General features: G+C 37.0%; 1 protein-coding gene across 4 annotated transcripts in view; it reads right to left on the bottom strand.

Annotated features, from left to right (window-relative positions):
* The window catches only part of RAPGEF2 (Rap guanine nucleotide exchange factor 2), a 184,381-nt gene that overhangs the window by 71,398 nt on the left and 85,215 nt on the right, over positions 1-27,768 (bottom strand). For all 4 annotated transcript variants that reach the window (XM_059844464.1, XM_059844467.1, XM_059844466.1 and 1 more), the window contains exons 5-6: positions 18,393-18,468; positions 16,100-16,267 (exon numbers count right to left, since the gene is read on the bottom strand). In XM_059844464.1, coding sequence (XP_059700447.1) covers positions 16,100-16,267; positions 18,393-18,468 — 244 coding nt within the window. The remainder of the gene's footprint in view (positions 1-16,099; positions 16,268-18,392; positions 18,469-27,768) is intronic.

Genomic DNA, 27,768 nt, shown 5'->3' with positions numbered 1-27,768 from the left:
TTCAGCAGCTTCGCCCTTTCACAGGCCAGAGACATCCACCCACAGGGTGTGGGAGGTACATGTCCAGACACCTTTAACATACCATTTCAAGCCTTTCTGAATGGAACTGCTGCTTCTCCTTGCACACTGAATACACAAATTCTAATAAAAACGCACAGGTATACGGCTGTGGAAAAGATTGACATAAACATGGCATTTCTAATTCTCCCCTCAGAACGTAATTGCATCTTAAACTCAGAAATGTCCCCAGTCACTCCCACTTACACTACGCCCCTTCTCACGCTGTATGGGTAAAACCATGCTGCAGAGAGGCTGAAATGCAACAGGGATGTGCTCAAGCAATGAATGGTCAGCCCCATACAATGCACCTCTGAAGTGCCACAGGTTTGCACCGCTTGACACAGGAGTGACCAAGCCAGGCACATGACACTCTTCCATTAGGCTTCAACATTAGTATAGTTCTCTGTGACATCTTTACAACACATTCTTTAAAATCAGAGACCATCTGGCTTTACAATAACTTCAAAGTATTTTTTCCCCCAACAAGGACAATAGAAAAAAAGACTTAACAGTTGTGACAGAGGCAAAATACACAGGAAAAAAATTACTACAGAATGCTATTGTCATACAATCTGCAGCTGCCTTCCCCCAAATTAACATGTACACTGATAATGAGCTTAGTTTGTTACACATTGATTTCATTCACTCCTGGCAATGATGCTACCAAATGAGGCTATAAAAATTAGTGGAAATGAATTCTAGTAATGGCAGAGAAGATCCTGAAATAACCCAGTGTATTTTTTTGCACAATTCTTCAATGGACACAGTTTCATATACAACATCTTTTACATTGAATGTATTTACATTTCTGTGAGTTTAATGACACTTATGCCCTTGGTCTTCAATAAGATCTAAAAGATAAGTTATTCTTTAAATTATTCAATTACAACAATTAGTTTAGAATTTTGAAAGTCTTTGTCATGTGCCAGTGCAACTAACAGATGAATTTAAAACATTAAATTGTGCTTAAGCCTTGTAAAATAGTTTAATGCTAAGCACAACCAATTTTCTGATGAAGTGCTAAATAGAAGTAGGAGAAGTTATGAATTCTAGGAAGCTAAGGCAAACCCTCTCTAGTACAAAATTTAAAAATACTACTTGTTGACAGAGCAATTAAAACCCTCTTCAGTCTGATTGGGTGGCCTTGTGGTTAACACCATGGGCAGAATTTGAGTATTTTATGCTCATGTCCAGAAAAAAATGAAGTTCTGCCAAAACAGAAATATCTCCCCAGTGCAGGAAGGCAGCACATAACTTTCTGAACTCCGTCACAGACACAGCTATCAACAAGCATCCTCTCTGCATCACTCGATATTTCCAGCTAAAATCCAGCATAGGTTTCTGTGCCATAAGCCTTCATGAGTAACATGAAAACATGATTAAACCCATCAAAATAGTAGTGAAACACAAAACTTTCATCTAACATTGCCATGAAACACTTTCTTACTACTTATGCTGGTCACTACTATACACCTCTACTCATCTGTTAGTAAATTAAGCCAGTACTTTGCCCATGAATGCAAAAATTTTTATCAACCTAATGAAGTTCAACTGATGTTCACATGTTTGCATCAGATTGACAAAAACTTTGTGGTTTCCCAAATAGAAAAATAAGCCTCAAAATGTGAAAAGTGACATTTATGAAATTAGATGAAGACTGCACCACTCACAGGCAATTTGTGAGTCAAAACAGTTTTAAGAATAAATGGTCAATTCCATTTCCCTACTCCTTCCTTCTCAACTGCCACCATTTCCCATTTCCAGGTATGGTGTGATTGTACATACTGTCCATTTTCAGTTCAGAAAATACTCTCATATAATTTATTCTTAAAAAAAAAAAAAAAAAAAAGTAGAAGTCCAGTGAATTGTTATAGCTTACAGTGAAAAATTATTGGAATTTAAATCAGTGCAAAACACAAGAACAATATATTGTGGAAAGTTTCTATCATAAATGAGTATAAATACAGCACATGCACAACCTGCAACTTTCTGTTTATGGCTTTTCAAACCCCTTGTAAGAACTCCTTGCTCAGACTTAAAAGTTTGGGGGGTGGGGGGGGAGGGCAAGACAGTTTTGCAAATGTTTTTAGGCTATTAAAGTGAAATGTTAATAAACCTGACATGCAATAATTGCACATGGTGAGCTATCACTGTGGTTTAAAAAAATCTAGTGTCCCTTTATGAGTCACAGAAAAGAACATTAAAAAGCCTTTTCAAAAGCAACTACAAATGTGTGGACATGCTCAGACTACCCCAAAAGATAAGGGATTCACAAGCAAAACTGAATTCTAGGTAGAAACTGGTAGAGATCTCAGCAGCATGTATCATCTGACTGAACACCACCTCACATGGATATCATTCTCCTAAGCAGTGCCAACAATGCCTGGAGTATTAAACCTTTTTAGGTTAATGACAAAAGCTGCAACAACAGATTACCTCAATTCCTCAATTTCAAGCATTTACCCGAACTCACAACTGTTTACAGAAAAACTTAAATTTTTATACAGACTACATACACAGAGACTATTCTTTTCCTGAAGTACCTCAAAATCAGAAATTATCAGCACATTTTCCTCTTCCCTTTAAACATAATGCAAAGTATGATTTCCTTCATGTTCAAATACCTAGTCAAAAACCAACAGAACATTCTAAGGTCACCGAATTTACTGCCACTGCATGACTCCAGTAGCTAGAAAAAACATTCACAGTGAAGGGACAATTACACAGATATTACCCGGCTGTGTAGGTGGAATAACAGACAGCTAAATTGAAGAGTGCAAAAATGGAGTACATAATTTTAAGGAAAATAAGGCAGACCTATCTTCTTTTTCTCCCATCCTCCTCCCTCACTTGGAAAGAAGTTTAAAACTTAAATTTAAGCTCAGGGCTATTGGACACAAAACTGCTAAAGCTCCCAGAAGCATGCTTCTGAATTTTATAATGCTGGTGTTCTCTGCCTCCCATTAACCTTACCAGAGAGATTACTACGTAACAATCTGCTGCTCCCATCAGATTTAAAAACACCAACTGAAACCACTAAAAACCCAGAACAATAATTCAGTCAAAATGCTACAATACACTGATATGTCCCATACAATACACAAATCTTATTCTAAGGTATTCAGACAAATTTACTGCCAGCAATTTAAATCTCTGGCCGTATGACCTGATTTCATGCAAGCAAGCTCCTATTTATCAGCATGAAGCAGACACGGGATGGTCTAGGCATACCTATCCCTATTAGTATTTTCTGAAGAATTTCAAGAACTTTAAGTAAAAGTGTTGAATAAAAGACATTTGCCAAATATGTTCTCCAAGGTACTAAGATACCACTTTGGTCAAAACACACAGATAAAGTAACAGCATTCACCACTTTATTTTTTTTGATTCCTAAGGCTGTGGCACTGCCATCACTGTATGTCCACGGCACAACTGGTGACACCAAAGCAAGACTTACAATGGACTGGTGTGTGCTGTTTTGGTAACACATTTACTGATGTTACAGACCATTTGAACAAATGCCCTTCTGTTGAACTGCTGCTGCAGATGAATCTATAATCCAGATCTTTAAAATAATGAAAAGCCCAGAGCAGTCAGGCTGGTGCCTCAGCTGGGTGGATGTGCCAATCTCTCCTCTGACAGCAGACTCATTTGTCACCTTCTGTGCACAATACAGCAAAGTTTTTATTTGCATGCTGTCCATCTTAAAATGGGAGCAACTTATAGTATTCATCTAAAATACTTGCCATCAAATCCTCTTATGTTCAACAGCTATGTTAGAACAGATAAAAAGAAAACCTATGGATGGTCACTCATCCAAAATGTGACAAGATGTCCTATTTCCAGAATATCTGTCAAAATCATATATTACATACATATATATTATATGCATGTTTGTGAAGTCATGTTATGCGATGTTTACCTGTGATTTTTACACAAAAAAAGTTGAATGCATTGCTTTAAAGTTATACATTATCATTATTGAAAGTTTAAAATTAGGCATAAAATTTGCACTATTAGTGACTTCAGTTGGCAGAATGGTCACAGATTAGTTTCATTTCTTTAACTGTTTCAGTACTTCAGAAGTGGAAAAAATGTATTATGTCAGGATAGATGGAAGTTTTTCCCAACGTTTACAAAATTTTCTCACATTGGTGTAATGACTAAATTTAACGATGGCATATTAATTACACTGGAGAAGGTGGGAACGTGCTTTCTGTTCTTAACCTGGGGAGAAAAGCATGAAAGCAAAACAGCAGACACACTTTTAAGGTCAAGAATCATGATGTCAAGTATACAGGAGTAGCAAGTTGTCTTTACCAGATCTAAACAGCACTTTGACATCAGTACCTGCTGGGGACAAGGTTCACTACTGAGATACAAATCGGCCCACTGTCTTGGAGGAATAACAAACTGACAAAATACCCACAAAAACTCCCACATATTATCGTGTCCATACCAATTTCACAGCAGGAATTCAGGGACACAAGTCCTTCACTTATGTGAGGCAACCCTAAAATTTCACATTCTTTGTTGTAGAACAGCGTAGAAAAATTTTAAAGAAGGTGGATGACTGCATAACTCTTTCATGCGCATCCTACTGCTACACTGTTAAAATGTAAGAATAAAACTCAGATATTTTTCTGAGGCCAATCAACTGTCCACATTCTATATTGTTAAGGTCATTAGTAGTTCCATTGAAACCTGTTACCTGAAATACACTAACATATTTGCATTCCAAGGATGATTGTTGTGGCACAGAACTGAATGTATCTGAGACCAACCAAGGCAGGGGAACAATTATTTAATGCCTCAATACGAAATATTAATGGATTAAAAACAAACAAACCCCAGAATCTGCAGTCTCCTGTAAAGGCTAGCTGGTTTTCTGTTGGGTTTTGTTGTTTATTTATTCATTGGGTGACTTCAGCAGCAGTGAAGGGGCAGTAGTTTTGTTCTAAGCTAATACAATATGCTTTTCTGAGGGCAACAAGGCTGGTGAGGGGCTTGGAACACAAGCCCTATGAGGAACAACAGTGGGAGCTGCACTTGTTTAGCCTGGAGAAAAGGAGACTCAGGGGTGACCTTACCACTCCCTCCAACTCCCAGAAAGGTGGTTGTGGTCAGGTGGGGGCAGTCTCTTTCTCCAGGCAGCGACAGAACAAGAGGTCACAGTCTCAAGCCAGGCCAAGAGAAATATAGGTTGGATATTAGGGAAAAGTCTTTTACAGAAAGGGTGACATGTACTGGAATTGTCTGCCTGGGGAGGTGGTGGAGCTGCCATACCTGGATGTGTTTAAAAAAAAAAAATGGATGTAGCACTTGGTGCCATGGTTCAGTTGAGATATTAATGCATGGGTTGGACTTGATGATCTTGAAAGTCTCTTCCAACCTAGTGATTCTGTAATTCTGCGTATGTGTGATTCTAACAGTTTCTTACTTAGAAGTTTTAAGGGAGAATCTGAAATTCTGTTCAAGGTGCAGATGTAAGTGGAACTGACAGAAAACCACCAGACTGCCTGTTCATCTTTTTAAATGTGGACTTGGACATCTCCCAGAGTAGCTTACTACTTATCTCCGGTGTCTTGAGGAAGTTTAACTTGGAAAGAGCTGGTTGCTGTTAGAGGGAATTTTCACTCACTTCAGCTGGTTTTTGTCTCCAGTCATAGTCTCACGCCAGGAGACTCTCTGAAGAGCCTACTCCAGGGGTTCCCAATTAAAATCAACACTGAAGAGTTTACTAGTGTAAGATCATTTTCTTTTGGGAGAACTCTCTCCTTGTGCCCTTGCACATCCTCTCTTGTGTAATGCACCATGCACTAACATATCTTGAGAGCTTTGTGCCCTGCCTCCAGCAACTGTACAGAAATAATTTATACAGATCTCTTATCAGTAACAAAACCCATGCAATTTCACATGTCTTTTACTTTAAAAATAATTATCAAGCAAAATAATTATCAAGCAAAATTTGTTTTATAGAGGGAAGAAGCCAAACCACGACATCACATCCTTCAAATAAAGAAAACTTAATACAGAAGTCTAAGAAATGCCCTTTCCCTTTCCTCTTCCCTAATCAAATAAATCAGGAAGCCAACTACCATCACTTGATGGATGTCCCATTTTGCAAATGTAACACTACATTTTTCCCCTTGCAATTACAAGATGAGCTACCTAGATACAGAAGTGTTAAATAAAAATAGGTAGAAGTGCACCTACCAGACTGAGTTTCCTTTGTAATTTGGTTCTGCACTGTTTTGTATTCCAAGACTGGTGTCAGAATTCTTACTTTTAAAGTGGTCTTTTGTGCACCACAGATCATTTGAAAACTTGAAAACTAATTAGATGCAGGCCTTTACATTCACCAAATTAGTGTTCAAGAGTAATACATAATTTAGAAGGAAAAGGAAAGAAAAGTAACATATTTTACATTGTAGGACATGCATACAGACACACATATATAAAATAATGAAAAAGTGTGAGAACACAATATGTGTAGGTTTTCTGCCAGGCACATCAACAATACATATAACACCTGCCAGCTGTTCCAGCTGCATGTTAAAATTTTACTGTCTGAAAATTCAAACATAAGTAACACTAACCACCCAAACCTAAAGCCCAGCTCCCAACACCCAATACACATAACAATAGACCTTACATTTTAAAAAAGGGTTTTTTAAGGAAAAAAAAATTTAAAAATTTTTCCATCAGAAAAGTGCAAATACAAGGAATTTTAAAAGTGCATAAAAGTATGTCTACACAATAGGGTGGTGAAGGACAGGGAAAGAATTCACACACAAACCTTGTGGTAAATTCAAGGTAAGTACCTTGCTTTACTTAGGACTTGTTAGCTCTCCTGAAATGAACTGCTACTGACTGAAGGATGCAAGCACGGATAATGGCATTTACACTCAGCAGGATCAAGCCTGGGCCCTGTAATACACACATCTACCCAATAAAGTTGAAAATGGCTTACCCACCACACATTAGACATGCTCCAGCACCTCAATGTCCTTTTTGTATGGAGAGACCCGAAACTTAACAGAGGATTCCAGGAGTGGCCTCACCAGTTCTGAGTACAAGGTGACAACCACTGCTGATCCAGGCCAGAATGCCATTTGCCTTCTTGGAACTTGGATCATTACATTTTCCTCATGTCTCAATTCTATACTTTCCTAGTTGCTTAAGATATTTTAACTACTAAACTTGTTAATTTTTTTAGGGCTTTGAAATTCACTCAGCATAATGATAATTTGAAACTAGTCAAGTCAAATACAAGGCTTTATTAAAAGTACTCAGAAACACCTAATAATTTTATCTTTAAGTCACTATGTCAAGCTCAGGTCACATAACAGTGGCTCAGATGCTTGGGAAAAAAAATGAAGTGTCAGCTTCTTTCTATCCTTTAGTGGGCAAATAACTGCACTACTACTACCACTCATGATACTGGTCTGTACAGAAATGCCAGCATTGAAAGGGTCAGTACTGGCATTCTACAAATATAATATGACAGATCCCATTTCCCCATATGTACTTTATATACAAACAGTGTTTCTAACTGAACAACCCCATTCTAATGAGGATATCATTTACACATGTATATATTCGCTTTTTTAATTTTCCTCAGCTCTAATTACAGAATTACAGAATCTGCTGAGCTGGAAGGGACTTAAAAGGATCATCAAGTGCAGTTGGTAGAAATACAATATTTATATTTAGTTACATTGTGCAATGATCAATTTAGAAAAGAGTTATGAAAAATCCATCTTTCTGCTGCATGAACAACTTTATGCTTTGATGACATACCTCACATTTAGTTTTACACCCTACATCTCAGAAAAACAATCTTTTATACAGTATAAAAGAGCACATCATAAGTCAGTATCAGCAATAAAATCATGCTACTCTGAAAAATCTAGGCTGTTATTAGCTGAAGTTTTACATATGTGTGGTCATTGTCAACTCTACAAGCTATAAACAGGACCTAGTGTCATTAATATGTCAAAAAACCCTCAAAAATATTACTGACACTTCAGTGGCAGAAAATACTGCATGGCTTCAATGTTTCTCTGAGCTTCCACTTCTAATCACAATTCCAAATCCAGTTATGGCATCAATGTGAGCCCTTCCAAAGGGAATGGAAGAACAGTAAATCCCAATGGATACAAGAGTTCTGCAGTAAGGATGATGTAATTTATAAAAATAGACAACCTCTGACAGAAGCTGCAAGTTGAGTAAATAACACACTGCATGTCATTAATTTTGCATTAGCTTGCCAGTAGTAATTACTAAAAGGATGATGGACTAACAATTTTGCTTTGCTTTGGGTGCTACACAAAATAAAATTATAGCATTGCTCATATATTAATACTAAAACAAAACTTAATACAGAACTTGAAACAATAACAATTCCTTACAACAGGGGTGAAGAAAGGAAGCTGTGAGACTAAAAAGGTGTTTTGCCAGAACACAGGGATGGGTGTTACTTATTGCCATTATAATGTTACCAGTGGATGCTCCCATGAAGAAACACCCAACTTCCATTAAAAAAAATGGTCACCATGAGCTGCCCAAATAATCTCAAGCATTTCACATTTCAGGTAAAATTATCCCACCATTTTTGTAGTGTCTCACTTGAAAATGCACCTGATATAACACAGTCACACTCTTCAGGAATTAATGTTACTGGATGTGTTCAAATATACAGACAATGTCTGTCTATTTAGTATTTTGTATTACTTCCCATTATGATGTACACACCAACTCAATTCAATCATGAATATTATTCAATATTATTCCATGATCACCATCGTGGAATAATAAAAGCAGCTGCTTTTGAAATTACACACTGGATTTTGTAGATGAAGAAAAGCAGCTTAACAAATCTCCTTCCTGGTAAAAGGACAGGACTTGCACTTGGCAGTGTTCAGAACTAGCCCCTTTATAATGGAACAATCAATACAGAGTATTTTACTTTCAACATCAACACTAGAAATGTTAAATAAATTATTTCATGCTGTTTTGTTATTAGTAGAGACAAGTTTGTATGGGCAAACAAGCATGCATTATCTATGCTAACATGTTTAAAACTGCAAACCATGCTACTTCTCATCAGCAATACTCTGCAAATTTAGGTGTGTATACAATTATGTTTTTCTGCTGACATTACTTAAATTAATTTGCGTCATAACCAGGAACAGAGTGAGTTCAGTTCAACTTTTATTTAAAAATACAGGCAACCTTCTTGCTTTCATTTTGCCTAAGCCACAGAGCAGAACCTTCTCAGTTTCCTTCCTCTTCACATTTTTCCTCTATCTGGGGAAAATCAGTTACCAGCAAGTTCCAAAATCAAATCTATTTAAATAGGTCCAGGTACCATAACTCATATGAGCCTCTAAAGCCAAAACCCTTGAACATCCTGCACGCCAAATATTTCTGACAACCAAGTGTATTTGTCCCCACTTGTTTCTCTGGGCACTGTTTTCCTTTGCAAATATACTTGCAACACTTCTAAGGTCAAGGATGCTTAAAAAATTGTTTTTCCCTCCTACCTCTCCACATCCTTTGCACCTTTTCACAAAGTCAAGCTTTCATTGTGTCTATCACACTTTCTTGCCCACTGTCCCATCAAATAATTTTCTTAGACGTGGCTCTTTCTGCCTAAAAGCAAGCTTTTCTTATTGTTAATGTGAATACTCATGACTAGATCTGCTGTTTGTATTTTATTTTAGTAAGTGATCTTGTATTAAAATGGAAGTTCTATATATTTCAAAAAATCATCAGGAGCATTAAAAGCTGCAGCTATTTACAGGCTTGAAAGATTGACAGTGTTCCTTTAAACAGATTTCTTGTAGACTGGGTATCTGGCAACCGCTTCTACTGATTCAAACTAATTTAAAACAAGTGAAATTCCACAAGACAACTAAGGATGCTATGACACTGGCACCAATTTACTATGTAAAATACAATGCACGAACATGAATACAGTTTATCAAGCGACTGCAAAGTCTGCACTGTTGAAAAGCAAGCACATGTGAGGTATTTCCTGATCATACGTGTGGTCCATGGAAAGACAGGCAGCAACGTGTACTTTACAACATAAGCAAACATGCAGAGAAGCAATGCTGGTTTTTAAGATTAAACTTCATCCCAAATTATACTGGACTTCTGCAACAAAGTGCTAAAATTTGAATCAACTTCTTGGAATTGTCATCGATGTTAACAATCAGAAAACACTGTTTGTCATCTTATAAACTTCCATATCACTTCAGTAGTCACACACTGAATAAAGGAAAACAACCAGAGTTTTGCATCAAATTCAGGCAGAAAAAACCCTTTTTTTTTAAAATCCTTCCTAAATGTAGCAATATTATATACAACAGTTTCATAATATCATTTTGCAGACAAAAGAAAGGCAAAGGCAAATTTGATTCATAAAACAAACAATCTGAACATAAATTTTCAATCCAGGTATTTTAGATTCTTGGCAGACAATGGGAATCGAAAAAATTTTAGGAAAAAAAAAGGCTACTTTGCTGATGCTTTGCACTATTAGTTTTAAAAGAAAATAGGGGCAGGAAGAAAGTAGTCTATAATTTGCTCCTAAATGAGTAGGCTCTTATCTTTTTCTAAAAATACCACACACACACCAAAAAAAAGCTAGAAAAAACTCTCATGCTTATTTTTTCAGGGAGTCATGGCCGCAGAACAGATTTGACTCAACAACACAAGCCATGGTATAATTTCCAGCCCTCCTCTCATTCACATTTTCAGTCAACTCCTTCAAATAAAATCCAGAAGGAATACTTGTCTGCCCTAAACACATCTGACAGTGCTCCACAGCAGCGTGTGAGGATGAAATTGTTTGTAACTGGGGTGGAAGCCGGGGTTATCGACGGCTCTGTGCCCACTGCTCTTTTCTTTCCCACACCGGATAAAGGGATTGTCACCCCACGTGAATCTCAAGCTGAATGGGATAAGGAAGGCTACTAAAGGCAGAGAGCCCTTTTGCAGCAATTTCAGCAGTTGGCTGACAATGCACTAGCAGCAAATTTCATAAGCCTGTTAACTAATTCAAATCTAGAGAGATGCACACAGAGTAAAACACCACACACCATCTTTCTGTTCAGGGCTATCTGCAGATACTTCAGCATTACTCTTAGAGGCCTACCTGCATCTCTTTAGATACACCCCAGTAAGATTTGATACTTTGCCTTTAGCAAAGACTACAATACAGACTAGTAAAAGCCCACACCTCAGTTTACAAACCAAGTCTCAAGAGACACAGACTATCTATCACAAACCAGGGAGCCACAAATCACTGCTTGTAATCTCTATGCCACTAAAGAACAGCATCTTATTTTGGACAAAGTGATTTTTCCTTTATGAGGTTATGTCAATTTATGCCAAATATTCCATACATTATATACAGAACAGCCAGCAACACTCAGACCGAGCATGACCAATTCTTCACAGATGCATTGAAGCAGCCACAAAGTTTACTGGCAGTAAGATATTACAAGATAGTCTATCCCTTATTAAAATCCTTTCACAGGTGACTATTCACTTTTAAATTATTTAAAAAAAACCAAAACAACAAACAACAGTCTAAAGCAGAAGTAAATCCCTGTAGGTTCTCAGGAGAACCTGACTTGTTTCAGTCAAATCATTCTAAGCAAAGGCTTTACACTGAACAGATGATGTAGCCTTAAGTACAGGTACATACAGAATGAAAATCCACATTCAGGGGTTAAAATCCTATTTCTGATATTAAGTAAGGAGGCAATAACACCAATTTAGTTAAAGATGTTTCTGACACATCAGAAGCACAAGTAAACATTTTCTACATTCAGTTGAGAGCAGCTCAAACTTATTTGCTTTGATTTTTTTTCCCAAAAAAGAACTGATCAATTTTACCAAACTATAAAAGGTGGTAAAAAAAGGATGTAATTTTATCTGTGTGGTAAAACACATTCATTTTATTTCCATTTGCAAGGAAGTTTCTATTTCCCTTACCCTACAAACCACCAACACTTGTTCTAAAAGTAACATGCCTAAGTACGGATACTCAACACTAGATTTCATGTCAAATGATCTTCCAAACAATAGGGTAAGTTATAAAATACTACAAAGTCTTTCAAATCCCTACCATAATTTGAGAAGTACATTATCACTCTTAAACACAGTGTTTTAGTAACCATAGCCTACTCAGGATCATGCCACTGAAAAACTGGGGAGCACTGATCTGAAGGTAAGGAACTGGGTTCCTAAAAGAAGTGAACTACACATTTTGAAGGAAGAGAACATTTCAACCCAGAAATCACTTGTCTATGATACTGGAAATATATTGAAATTTGAACTCTCCATGTGTTTTAGATAAATGAATTTAACAATGTGACACAGGAGGAACTTTTAAAATAAACCCATTTCCTGATAAAAAAATAACAGGAAAATTGACCAAAGCAATGTTTGAAAAAAGGGAGAATTTTTAACCTAAAAAAAAATTAAGTAGTTTCAATTTGTTTTCAGCTCTATCACAAGAGATTTCTCAAGCATAAAAGTGGGGACATTTAACAATTTGATAATACACATTCTTATCAAATGTTTTATCTGATGGATGCTCAGATCTGCTCAGTATTGATTTTGGCACTGGCAGGTGTGTGCAACTGCAAATGCCACTTAAGTTTAAAAGAGGCCACTCAGATCTTCAGATCACTTTGAGTGCATTTGAGGTCTGATATCAGGAAAAACTTCCATATTTTGTTTGGTTTGTTACCATTTGAAGATACTTGACTTATTTGGACACCTTCTTCTCCCTAGTTTGGCAAAGCTGTGTTTCAGATAATGGCCATTCTGACATACTTTGCCTGGGAAATCCAGCCTCTTTATACTGAGTAAGTAGAAACCACCAGAATGGAAGACAATCAAGAAACATCAAGGCAAAGCCTTTTTTAGTTTCTTTACTGCTCATCCTGTCACACTCCACTTCCCCGTTTTACTGACATACAGGTACTAAACAGTGACAGGGGGCCAATTTTCTAAGTCAAAATCAAAGATTAAGTCCTCTGAGCCATGAAGGAGATACTTGAGTAAAGCACCTGCCAAACACTAAATATTTTATATACACCCTTTGTTTATAGCTCTAATTTCCTAAACATCACAGGATGCCAAAGCAAGGAAGGTCAATCAAGCTGGGCAGGAGACATTGTGCTGTCAGGATTTCACCATTTCACAGGTATTTTTATATCACAGTGAGATTGCTGAACTATCAAAGCATAGGCTAGAAGGCAATTTTAGTCATAATGTCACATCAGTATTATGGCATCACACGGCAAACCCACGAGGAAATTGTTAGTGGACCATACACAGTAAGTTACAATACCTGAGGTTTAGTGCATTCCTGTGAGCCAAAATGAAATGAATGCCATATAGGAGGAAAGGAAAAGATGAACATTATCAGACATGCCATAGTACATTCCACCACTATGAAGATAATGTTAAAATCATGTTAGTGAGGGTCCACCATCCCATATAAGTTGGCTCTGCTGCAGAAAGCCATGCTGCAACTGAGAGCACTGCATTTAGTTTTTAATTCTTGAAAAGCACACCATGCATCTGCATTTCATGTCTGCTTTTATGCTATAGAAAACTTTCTTCAGAAAATAGTTTGAACCTTCTGAAGAAAAGTATTCAGAGCCTACTGCAAATAAAGCATAATTATTTTTCAACAACCAAAATGACAATTCTACACGCTAACTCTATGGATTTAGGGTAAAACAGAATATAAGAAAATTACACATTGTGAAGATTTTGAGGATACTATGAAAGCAGCTTCATTACTTTGAGTCTTACATATGTAACACCTAAACTAGTACACATGCACATGGAAGAGTAAACTTGAAAAAAATCATATCAGATTAATCTTTTTTCAATTTAACTTAATGCTTTCATCTTTTTTAATCTAAAATCTAAAAAGTAGAAACAAAGATGACACCTGACAGAAGCTGACTAAAGAATGGATGGGCAACAAGTTCACAAGATATATGCTATACTATGTCTTAAATTCCTCTGTGTTTAAAAAAAAAAATCCTGCTTTTTTTCAGTCAATTTTTCAAGAAATTAAGACCAATAAAATGAGGTCAAAGGACATAAAATAGGAAGGGCAAAAAGACAACGCAGCCTGTAACATGTATGGTTAAAGCAATAGAACTAACACTGCCAGTGGAGGTGAATGAGGGAATAATGTCTACAAGATCACCAAATACTGTAAAAATAGGAGGAAATGGACCAGCATGAAGAGTCACTTAAATGTAGTTAATACATTGTAAAATTCATTTGAGCTTATTTGACTCTATTTGCCTTGATAAAAATAATAAAGCCAGACATAAACATCATATTACACTTGGAAAAGCAACATTTTACTGTAATTATTGTAAATTTTACAGTTTATTTGGCAATCTCTTCCATCTTAATGTGAAATCTCGCTTGCAATGGATTTCCCAGCACATACACAAAACCATTATGAGCTTGCACAACAGAATAGCACAGGATGGACTTTTGCTTTTAGTACCAATTAAGCTTACAAAAACTCATCAGGCACACCTAAAGTGAAATTTATACAACAGGCAAGGACCTATGAATGCAAATGGCACTGTGTAGTCTAAATATTGCCCTTCTAGAGTTAGGTACAAATCACACTACCACTGTTTGCTAAGCATAACACACACATCTAAATAATATGAACAAATGTATTTCTGTAATTCCTACAAAGTACAATACCACTTTTTTTTTTCCCCAAATACAGGCCAGTAAAATGTTTTATTTTCAAACCAAGTCAACTGGCTCAGTTCACCTTAAATCTAGAGGCAATTAAAAGTGCACTGACAAATTAAACCATTAAAAGCTGTTGTATAAACAAAACCAAATTGTTGGCATAAAATGTAATTATTTGAGTCATGAGGAAAAGCCTGTATAATTAACAGATGTAATCAAACATCTACACACTTATAGACACACACTGAATATACAGTGAACTGGCAAACAAGTCAAGGAGGAGTAAAGGGTAAGGAAAGAAAAACTGAAAAAGCTAACAACTGCATTGTACCAAAATGGCATTTTAAAATCACTAAAGCTCTCATCCTGGAAATTTATGTGTCTATGGCATACAGTGAACAAAATCCAGCCCATGGAACTCAATGAGATTAAATGTGCACAAAGTCATTTATGCCCATGCCTTTATGGTTCTCCCAGATTTAAGGCTTAAACAAATAAATGAGAGCCAAAGACAAACAGCTTTTCCCGTATTTTGCTCACAGTTGTAATCAATACAAAACAAACATATTAATCTAATAGAGCTTTTCTCAGTTGAAAAGCCATATAAAATATTTCATGGAAAAAGTTTTAATTATTAGTTTATTTTCATCTCAAGAGAGAAAGTCTGGAAACACATGTAGATTCCCTCCCTCAACCCCAAAAGCAATCAAGTAAAATGACCAAATTATTTCCTCTATGATGAGCCAAATATATAGCTCACTAAAATCCAAGTATAAAGGGCAAATACCATCAGAAGTTCATTTCAATTTTACATTTCAGGTCTTGATTCCAAAAAGAAATGACAGATTTAACCCAATTTGGTGTACTGCCATGCAGCACAGTCCTTTTCAGGCAACACCTGCTATCACATATGTGAATGAGTGCTTCACTAACTGACCTTTTAACACAGTACACTGAACTAATTCTACTGTAACTTAATAGAAAAGGAAATGAGAACAGAATTTCCTTAACAATTTCCCCTAATGATTGGAACATTAAAAAATAATGCACGACATTCACAGTCATAAGAAACGTACTTTCAACTCTGAACTAAGATGCAAGCTGCACACATGTTCACGCACTGATGGAGCCACATTCACAGTTCATTTGAAGGGAAATCTCCCCACAGAAACACACTTCAAAGATACCAGCAAGTTTAGCCATTTTGACCATGTTATTTTCAGTTTTCCTGTTTGTGTCTTTTTGTGAATGACAAATACAGACAGCTTACCGTATGGTAGCCTCTAGGAAGAGGTGGCTTCCCCACAGGATAAGGGTCAACAGTATCAATAATTGTTTGTCGCTCCCCTTTCTGGTTGATTTTCCTAAACCTCCTTCGAGATTGCCTGTGAGATGCTTGACGCTGGAAATATTCCTCATTTTCTTCCATGTAATCAACCTAAAACAGATGCAAGAGAGTGTGTCTTTCTCCGCAAGAGAGAAAAATGTTTCCTCTTGTTTGAAACAGAAGAAATCCTATTTTCAAAAAGCAGCAGCCAGCTTTGAGTTTGCTGCATTTTCAGTACTAACTGTGAAATCGCTACTAAAAAAGAAATAGAACAACATTAGTATGAAAAGGATCACAGAACATGATCACTTTGCAAAAATGACAGAAAAAAATTCTTCTTTCCTCGCCCCTTTTTTACACCTGCACAAACACAAACATTTCACCAATCAATACATTACAGAAAGAAAACTGGTACAAGAGAACACTCGCCTGTTTCCCTATTGACATTGATTCAGCATCTTCCCTAACTGATCCATGGCAAAAGCTTCACTCTTCAGGCAGGAATGGTTTTATTATTTCAAATATTTTGAAGGCATAAAAGGATTTCTAATAGACTGGATTCGTGCATTAAAAAGAATCTACTTCAAAACAACAACAGGGAGAATAAAAAATACCTATTAGGTATATCCTTGTCTTCTCAGTTTCACTGTCTACAGAGTTTGAAGACTATTTTACTACACAACAGTATGCTGCCATGAAAATATTTGAACTAAAAATTCTGGTTTTCCCAGAAAAGAATGATCTTTTTGCAGTAATTTGGCTGAAAATCAACATCTCTTCTGCGTTTACCCTACTAATAGAATCCTTACTCGAGTTATTTGAGACTGACAAGGAAATGAAGAAAAAAAATCACAGCTTCCACCATTGACTATATGGGGGGATTCAGCTAATTCCTGTTACCCAATTCCATCCCTCAGGATGAGAGATGAGGCACCTCGCAAGTTTCCTGCACATTTTTCAACAAGCAAATGTTAGACAAAATACTCCTATGAATTTGCAGCTTATCCATGTCAGAAGTGTCACACATCAGTCAGCCCAAATGACAAACTACAGCTTTCAGTGCACTAACTCAAATGGATGAGCACAGCCCCTGGCTCACCCTCCCTTCTGCAGGGAGGATCTGTTTCCCATCTGACACCTTCACACTCACACCCTGCTACACCTCTCGTGTGCCCAAACAACTCTGGGGATAGGATTCTTTCTATTCAAAGTACAATTATTCCCTTGAGAGACTGAGTGAAGTGTTCAATTTTATCTTTCCAGAACTGTAGCGGTTACATTTTTTGGCAAACGCTTGCCTCTGACCTATCATTAGCCATCAGTCAAAAAAATTTCTTGTTATTTAGTCATCTCCTTTCCCAGTACCTATCCTTACACCACTCTTCCTTATAACTTAAAAAGAAATGCATGTGAAACAGGCAGACATTCCCACAGCTACACCCAGTGAAATTGTATACTTCTAGAAAACAGAACTGGGACAACAAACTGTTTCCCAAATGGTCAGATGCAAGCTACACAAACTGGTAATAAACAAGCACAATCCTAAAGTAATACCACATTTTCCTTAGCTTCCACAAGTTTTACAGAAACTGTTACTTTTTAGGAAAAAAATGGTTAGTGCCACAGTCTATATTTCAGCTATCTATATGGCTTAGATAATTGTCATGCCTGTATTATGAACTGGTCTGTCTCTGTGACAGAGGGAAAAAAAAACTAGCCCACCAATTCTGCATTTGTTCAGATGACATGCCCCGAGATGTCAAATAAAACTTTTAACCTGTGAACCCTCAGAGACAATGTTCTGCCACTGGACTGCAGCAGATGCTGCTAACACCTTCACCCAGAAAGGTTGGCAGAATTTAAAAACATTCAAATTTATTCTTAAAAACTTGAGACAGTTAAGATTAAATTTAATTCAAACATTAATTACTTAAACTAACCTGAAATTAATACTTTAAAGTATCTAGGTTTACCAATAATAATAGTGAAGCTGTTTCAAAAAAAAAAAAACAAAAAAACCAAAAAACCACAAACTATTCTGCCTGCACAAGAAAACTTTAGTTTTACAAGAAATCTGAAAAAGTAAATGTAAGACCAATATGAATTACAGGTGTGACATCTCATATTTATTAAAAGATCATGTAGAAACTAGAAAAACAAAAGTCTTATTGGAAGCTGAAGTGTTACCAAAGCTGGTCTGTAAAATTTGAAAGCAACTGACTGAAAATATTCTTACCACAATCATTTCAGATGGCTCTAAAACGATGCATTCACATCCACGTCTGAAGCTGCCGGCAGAACGCTTGCCAAAACTGAAAACCAGAAATATTTCAGTTAGAAAATAAATCAGAGCTATAACAGAATTCAAAAGCATATTTCCATCTTAGCCAGATATTGTAAAGCAGAGGAAAAACATTCATACCTGTGCACAATACAAGTTTCAGGCATATGTCCTTTGACAACTAACTGAGACCCAAGGACACTAGGAGCTGTCTCTTTTGTATTTACATAGTTCCCTAGGAGTATTTGCTAAATAAGTCTATTAACACCAAAACAAGTGTCAATCAAGAGCTGTCTACTGAAGAGGCACAGTTGATTCTGAACTGGACTAGAGAGTTTGATCTAGTATCTTCTGGCATTACAGTATTAAGTTACCCAAGCTATCTGCATTTCTCTGACAAAAGCTAACTGGCATACCAAAGAAAGAATTAAAAGGTTGATCAACTTCAGTTAGCTCTTTTCTTCTTAAAATAAATTAATAAATAAGGAAGATGAGTGTATTCCCAAATTAAATAGATGAGGACAAAAGGTTGTTCTGCCCTTTCACAGACATTCTCATCATAGTGAAATAATTAAGCATACTATTTTGTTCCTTGTAAGAAAAAACTGAAAGGTTTTTTGTTTTGGTTTTTGGAACTCTGCCCATATTAGATGTATCCATGCACCTGCAGGGTTCACTGCAAAGAATCCTCGAAGTGCAGATCTAAAGGTGGAGAGCAGAGAACCAGTACATGACTTAGAGAAATCCAGGACCTCTGCAGTTAGATCCTTAATCATACACCATCAGAGTGGAATAAAGGCAGCCAGCTAAAGTTTGTATTGGGGGGGTGTGATTCTTTCTCTGGGTACAAATGCCAGGTCAATGCCAGACCTTTCCCATCACAGACTGGAGGGCAGGACAGACACCAAAATGCCTGCCACTTCAGGACCCCTCTACGTTTGCTGAAACCAATCCTCCCTAAAATAGCTGAGAGCCAGTATAACTATTTGTCCTTTCCCTTTCTTCCATTTGGCACTGTGCAACGGACTTGGGAAACCTTCCTGTCTGAAGCCCCCAGGGCAACACCTTGAAAAACAAACAGAACTCAACAAAACTGCAACATCTGAATTTTAACCAATGCTGGCACGTGGCAACACGCTGTAGCTACAGTGCTTGTGAAAGGTAACTGGTTTAAGCTTTATTTCCTAACTCACAAACTGCAGGTCACACATCATTCAGAGCAGTCTATCCAGCCAGTTCACATCTATGCCCCTGTCCCGCCTGGCGATTAGCAGAAATGAACAATTTAACTGCTACCCCAAAGGCTAATCTCTTGACAACAGCACATTTATAGGCTCAAAAAGAAGGCAGTCAGATATTGAAAAGAAATGCCAGCTGTGCTTATTCATCAAAATAATAATCGCATTTAATGGTACATGGGACTTTTACAATAGAAAAATTTTTCCAGAATACTAGGCCTCTTGAAAAGAAATATTCAATAAAGAAGTCTCTGAACAAAATGCTTATTTTCCTGGAGGCAAACACATGCTTCATCCTACAGTCCAGCAACAAAACACAGGGTTCTTTACTCTACCATTCCATCTTGAATTTTATACAATTTCAACTACTCTTAAAGACCCCAGAAAATGAAGCCAGTATACTGATTCATTAAACTGTTGTACAGGTGTCAAAACTTATTGTCTCAGCCAATAGTGTGATTCATACCACAGTTTTTCCTTACAAACAGAAAGCAGGAGTTAAGAAAGGAGAAAGTAAATCAACTCATTGACTGAAAAATGAAAATGCAAAAAAATGCTGATTAATAAGTCAGCTAATTTGATATTCGAGTTGGAAGTACACAGAAATATTCTCTTCCCCCTTAGAAAACACATATTGCTGTATTTTTGCCAATCTATTTTTGTAGCCTTGGACCAGGACAACTCGGAGCAAGCACTCATTTCAAGAAAAAATGCATATACAGTTTTCAACTCCACCTTTCTTCCTCCTCCATTGCTGTCTGTAAGTATCTTTCAACTTCTGTCTGTTGCTAATCGCTGCTGACGTGCAAAAGTTTCAAGCTTTAGCAAACACAGTATAAGCAAAAAGCTGTGTTTTGGATGTGCTTTTCTATTCTTGAATAACTTGCTTAGATTTCACCTTTTAGCACCAGAGAACAAGCAGTCAACATATTAAGACAGAAGGCATGAATTCAGTTACAATAAGGAAAATTCTCAATTTCTGCTCCCAAATAACATGCTATTTTTCACAGCAAATAACTACGCCATTCCTGGACTATTCAGACTCTTATGACAGCACGAAATTTATCAGAACAGACAGTGCATCACATGTATATATTATCTTTGACCAAAGATCACAAGGCACTTCAGGCTGTAAACAAACTCTCTAAACTTTGTGAAGTGCTGTAAGAAAGAAGACAAGTAAATCAAGGCACAAGGAAGTTAAATGACCTTTCAAGCACTGCAGTTTTCAGATGGCCACACCAGCTAAACCTCCTGACTTCCAGTTCTGTGGTGAAAATTCATCACTAGTGAGGAATTCACATAATCAGTGAAAATTAGGGAACTCTCTTGTTACTGTCCACTACATGTGGGCACTTCAGAATTGTCCACCTCTGACTGTGGTGGAGCATCCATCACAACAGTGCACACCATCTCTTGCAGAACCACACTCAAACACAGGGTTTTTGTTTGACGTGCAGCTCTGAGAAACAACTGGCATCTGCTAATACTGCTGTTTCAATTCATAAAACTGACATCCAAGCCAGTAAGTTGTATCTGAAATCATTTACCAGAATTTCCCACAGGAGCAAGAATAAAAGCCCAACAAAAAAGTACTTCAGTGGCAGTCTTCTCCAAAATGCCTAGCTGCAGCAACTAGCCACCCAGGAGAGGAGGCCATCAAACAAATTCAATTTAATTGAAAACATGTTATTTGAAACATTAGCATGCAATAAGAAGCAGCAAATACTCAACACATGATACAGTCTGTTTACTGAGCTGATAAAAAGAAGTCCAAAATGCAAAACCTTGTCTAAAATTCTCCATTATAAAAATGTGAGGAACTGGAACAGGTTGCCCAGAGAAGATGTGGATGCCCTATCCCTCAAATTGTGCAAGACCAGGTTGGATGGGACTCTTGAGCAACTTGGTCCAGTGAAAGGTATCTCTGCCCATGGCAGGGGATTTAGAATTATCTGATCTTTCAGATAAATCTAAATTCCAACCCAAGCTGTTCTCTGAAATACCGGCAGAAGAACAAGGGACCACGAGCAGGCATGTAAGGTGGCTCGTGGGATATTAGGTACCATGAGCAAGCTTACCACTTTATTTGCTTGGTACAGAAACAGTACCAAGCAAATACAGCTTCAGTGGAAGGGCTGACTGATTATCTTCTTCATATCAGCTCTACTTCAGTAACTTTGACTAAACAATATTCTTTACAAAGTTCTGATGCCAGACTTTCCACAGAAAGTGAGTTTGACTACTCAGATTTCTCACAAAGTAGTCACCAAAAGTACTGGCTAGCTAAAGCACAATGTAGAGAGCCTTTATCAGCAGGTTTCAATAGATCAGGGAATTGACAAATTTACTTCTTCCCTTACCACAGGGTGAGATAAGCCTGTGCATACAGAGAGCATAAGCTTAAATCCCATTTTTGTTTTTAAAATGCAGTAGAGAATTTTACAATATATACACTTCACACGTGGTTGTATCATACCATTCCATTTAAATCAAAATTGTCTTATTAAGCCTTAATTAATTTCAACCCTTAAATATAGTTTGTTTGCAATTATTAAGGCAATGGTACATCTGAAAGAATCACAGCTTTGCAACTATTTTCTCTAAATCAGTGATGTGCACAAGAGAATATCACCAAAGGAAGATAAGGCAGTTTAAAGGTATCTTTGCAATTGTAGCTGCCAATATGGGATGCAGAGGCTCTAACAGTAATTTAGAAAGCCAGGAGGGCTGCCTGGTCAGGATATTGTTGCCTCACCTAAATTCCCCAGAGAACCTTGTTTTGCAGCAGCTTTTCCAACACTTTTCTTCCCTACTACCACACAAGCTCTGACTTGACAACCCCCAAGTATTAAGCTTCACAGATGCTCTCCTCAGTACCTGTCCTGGAGATAATTTCACTTCTGGAGTCCTTTTCTATCAGAGTACTTGTATTCACATAGGGATACCAAAAGCATGATGTGACTATAAACCTACTTTAATTTAAAAAACCAAATAACAACAACACCAACCACACCCCCAAAAACCAAACCAAAACAAAAAACAAACAAACAAAAAACCAACCCAAACAACTACCTGAAGATATATAGAAAATATTATTTACAGGAATCCACTTTATAGTGGACAGCCAGGTATTTTCCCCAAGCAATTTCTCCCTAACTATACTATTCATTTAAACAATTGACAAAAGTCTAATTTCCCATTTGACTATTGAGAAGCATTATTTCCAAAGAAAGTCATTAGTATTAAAAAAAAAAAACCCTCATTTTTTTCTCACCATAAAAAGCAGGTATTTTATCCCACGTAAGTAGTTTACAATTTCATTCGCATTTTAATGCATTCTTAAATTGAATTTACACTGATCAGAGATGACAGTTCCCCTGTCCATAAGTGTATCTTACTACACACATTTCTCAGCTTACAACTTGTTATACTGAAAACATACATAGCTGGCTAAAGAACAGAGGTATCAGTTTTCAGGTTTCATGCTAGTTAACAGAAGACAAGTTTTAAATTAAAATTAAGGGGTTTGATGTTTCCCAAGTTTATATTCTCAGTTTTCATTAAAAAACTCTTCACTATTATAAACTACAGTAGTTTAAATGTGCCTATGGCTAACAAAGAACAACAGAATGATTTGGGACCACTGTCTGCATTTATTCCCCTTCAAATTTAATAGCTTTACTAATAAAACAGAACAGCAAAGTACTTCAATTAAATGAAATATCCAAAGCCACAAGCAACACATGCATTTTTATAAGCACTTACACATAGAGACAGCCAAAAACTTGCAGGTATTGAGGTGACTTGTTCTATTCCTTCTCTTATCATCATGACATTGGAGGACAAGGCAGTTTTCTCCAGACATGACCCATCCATTTCCCCAGATCCCCAGACATCCTCACACACGCTCACACAGATGCTCCTTTCAGAGCTCACAGGAGAGGCAGCAGCTACTGAAGAGGGAATGTTTCTCTATCAGCATTCAGCCCTGTCCCCTCACCATGGGCCTCCACATTCCTATTTTCACGTCAACCCAGCTCCCAAATGGAAAGTTATTTCTCAGCACTGGAATGTAAATGCATTCATCAAAAGTGATGCAGAATCTGAAGGAAACCTCACAGCACCAAGAAAAGGGCTTTCAGTGTTAAGCCCTGTTCTTTTTTCCTCTTAAAAATCAGAAAATTCAATTTCACTAATGACAATTTTGCAAAAAAGACAGACAAAAATTTAGGGTTTCCTCTACAATGTAATCTTAACTTTTATTTCTTTTGATATTCCCTACATTACAGTAGCTTAAGGTTTAAGTAAAACTATTTCTAAGTCTCACAAAGATAGCTCCACAAAGTATGGTCATCTCTGTGGTGCACACTCTTCAGCAAATAATAGTAATATTGTTATAGTTTAACATATATGTAATTGCAATATTTTGAACAAAGTTGCTGGTTGAGAATAAAATGTATGTAATTGACACTTGCTCTGAATCAAAAAGAATTTTCTATTTAGACAAGCTGTAATGAAAGAAAAACACAAGCAGGAGATTTTCTTGTTTCTCAAGTTCTTAGAATCTTATAAGGTGTATGTAAGCAAGGAAATTAGTTCCATACAGATTTTGTTGGTTTTTTTCTTTTTAATTAAAAAAAATTACAATATAATTAAAGTAGAAATGCAATGGATGAATATTGAAATATTTTATTCCAAAACTCGAGAAATCAAGATATTCAAAAATTTTCTTTGTTCTGAAGTCTTCAAATGGGAGATACAATGGGTTTAAGATCACTGACGTGCAGTATTTGCCAATGCAGAACATCTATATAAACATGGAGATTAAAGTAAACATCATCCTTCTCCCACCTTCACTGCAACCAATCTCTTTATCTGTGCAAGACTGTAGATGAATAAATCCATAAACACAAGGCTATGCACAGTTCAGTTTCTCAAGCTTTTAACATATTCATGATAAAAATGGATCTTAAGTTACATAAACCAAATACTTCAAAGCACTTTTTGTGAAAATCACATTGCTTCAATTGACACCTACATTCAGGAGAATCATAGAAAACTACCAAAATGAAATACAGGGGTATTGCATGAAGCATATCTAGAATTTGAAGTTATGTAAGCCAACGTGTCTTCATTTGCTCTTAGGTGGCCCTCACCCTGAAAATGCTATTATTACCATCACTATTTACATTCAAGTGCTATCCACTCCATTTCCAATCTTCCCTCTATCTTCCACTTCTCAATATCAGAGCAGAGGAGTCCCCATCCCACTGGATGGATCATGTGCTGCATGTCCCACCTGCCCACTCCACTTCCTCACAGCAGTGCCACGACTGAGGAGGTCATGGCAGGCACCTGCTTTCAATCACTGCATCAATTATTATCTGATGATACAGAAACAAACATGAGCAGAATGTCTGCTCTCCAAAAAATCCCCAAATCAAATCTTGATGCAGTAATCAACATTCAGCTAGCAACAACATCAAAATGTTAGTTAGTTAGATTTAGTTGTAAAGCCAACCAGTCACACTGGTTGGCACGAATTCCTTGATGAAATATAGAGCAGTAGTAAGTAGACATCTAGAAGGGAAACGAAATGGGGACTAATTTTATCTGTCATTTAGAGAGATAATAAGGGATTCAAGCAAGTTTCTCCTCATGCACCTTTTCCATTAAGAACTACCATATTTCATTTTGGCATGTCCAGATCAGAATGAAAAGCATCAGTCCCTCTACATGGTTTATTCTAGCCAAGCTAGTTTAGCTGTGTTTCACATCAGTGCGCTCTGAATCCCAGACCTCCATCCAACTCATCCTTGCCAAGGAAAAAAAGAAAGTTACAATTAAGAAGCTCATGTACATGCACAAGCCATTCCCAGGGGAAGGCATAAGTGCTCTGATGAAAACTAAATTTGGCGTGGCCATTTTCTGACCCCTCAGAAAAAAAGGCAGAGCCCGTCATGCATGCAGAGCCACGCTAACGTGAGCAGCGCTCCACTGGGATGAGGCAGGCAGGGAAGGAAGGCAGCAGGGCTTCCCCACACTTAGAGCTGCACACTGCAAACTGTGAAAGAAAAGAGTCAGCTGAAAGACAGGGCATCGTTATACAGAACATCAAATAATAATATAGGCTGATAATATAGGCTGACTTCTTTGATTCTCCTTTGAATTAGTGCCTGTCTTTTAGGAAAAGCAAGGAAAGATGCAAGGGAAGCCCAAGCTGCTTTTGACTTGTAGTAACTACTCTTTTTAATAAAAATGTAGTGGTCATCTGCATATCAAAATAATAACTAGATTAGAGGGTTTTTTTCTTTCAACTTATTTAATTCTTACAATGTTATTCTAATTTTAGCATTTTTTTTCAGCAAAAGCAAGTCGCTGCTTTACAGAAATGCTTTTCAGTTGAAAGGAAAATTGAGATGCTGGCAAGCTGAAGAGGCATTTGCAGAACTGTCACTACTTGCAAATCCTGGAGACATGAGCTCACTGCATACCATGGATAAGGATGATTAGGCTTATCCAGTGTCATATGATAGCTTAGGTGTTTACAGTCCCAGATACAACAGCTCATGTGTCAGGGAAGGGACTCACTTGCGATATCACAGCTAAGTACACGCCACTTAATAAGACCTGGGAGGAGTGTTTCACAAGAGAAAAAAGCCTGAGACATCCCTGCAGCTCCTTGCTTAACCTGGGACCCAAACCCCCTGCTGCCTGTGGGGGAAGAAGGATCATGGTGCCAAGGACAGTAACCCAGCTGCTGCAGCAGGAGGGTGCAAAGAACCCAGCACACAGACAGAGAGAATGCTTGATGACTAACTAGGCCACATTAGGACTACAGAATAAGCACATTTATAGTAAACTAATGCTTTAAATAATTCCTGCTAAAAATATGTAGAAGTTAAACTCCAGCTGGAAACTCTAGTGAACCCCTTCAGTGTTTTGAACACTTTTAGTTAGCATCCTTACAGATGACAGACTATAGTGCTTTATCTGTGTAATACTCATAGGGATTTAATTCTTATGCAAATGCAACCCAGATCAGAGGCTGCATTAATCTGCTAATTTATAGCTGACGGCTGAAAGCACTTCAAAAGAAGTTCCTGAAAACACACAGTGAATAATTTGAAATTAGCTAGATTCTAGAGGTTTGCTTCCATAGAAAGTCCTCTCAGTCAACCCTGAAACACGTGATTTATGATCTTCACACAGTTTTTCTTTTAGAGCAGACTACTGTTTTGAAAACTGAGGTTAATTTTAAAATTTTACTTGGTTACAAGAGTGAATATGGTAGCAAGTTTGACTAGTTTAGGTAGAAAAATTAAGTAATTGTATAAAGTTTCACATTTGTTGCTTTTCACTTTTCATAATGTAACATTAAAACTAAAACATTAAGCTGAAAAATGGTTTAAAAACCCATATGAAAAAGTGTTTTTAAGAATAACAAACTGTTTTGCAAATTTACTGTAGAAAGGGTAGGCACTCAGGATCTTTATAGCAGCAGGTGATCCTGAATACTTTTCAGAGGAGAATACCACTTAGTGTTCCTTTACAACCCTTTTATATACACCACACTAGAGAAACATTTTGATGGCATTTTTCTGTTGAATTCAAGATCTATATTCACAGACTAAACATACAATTACATAAATAAGCAAAAATGGAACCTACTAGTAGAGGCAACAACAAATTTACCTTGTTGCAGCAGTTCAGCTTTCAACCTATCTAGAACAGAAAGCTTGGAGGCAGGTACCTCATCAGCACACCTGGGAATAGATCCTTCTTTGGGGAAAATTACCCTTACTTTAGTTTTAAATTAGAAGTTCTCGTATTATTTTATCTCAGAAAACATTCAAAGATGAAAGGTTTTTTCCTAACCTACTTTTTATCTTAGCCTTTCAAATAAATAAATTAATAAAAAAATGGTTTGAATAAAGACAGCTTTGCTTATGCTTCATGTCAATGACGTCTGTGTTGCCATGGAGATTGCTGTGACATCACAAGATCTACATAATGGTCTCAAAGAATGAGAAGTTGTTGGAAAACATTACTTAAGAGGCAAGACCTTGTCTAAACACAGCTTGGCTTAT

The sequence above is a fragment of the Haemorhous mexicanus genome, chromosome 4 (assembly GCF_027477595.1).
Source record: "Haemorhous mexicanus isolate bHaeMex1 chromosome 4, bHaeMex1.pri, whole genome shotgun sequence".
Taxonomy (NCBI): Eukaryota; Metazoa; Chordata; class Aves; order Passeriformes; family Fringillidae; genus Haemorhous; species Haemorhous mexicanus.
This window is presented reverse-complemented; position numbering and strand designations above follow the sequence as displayed.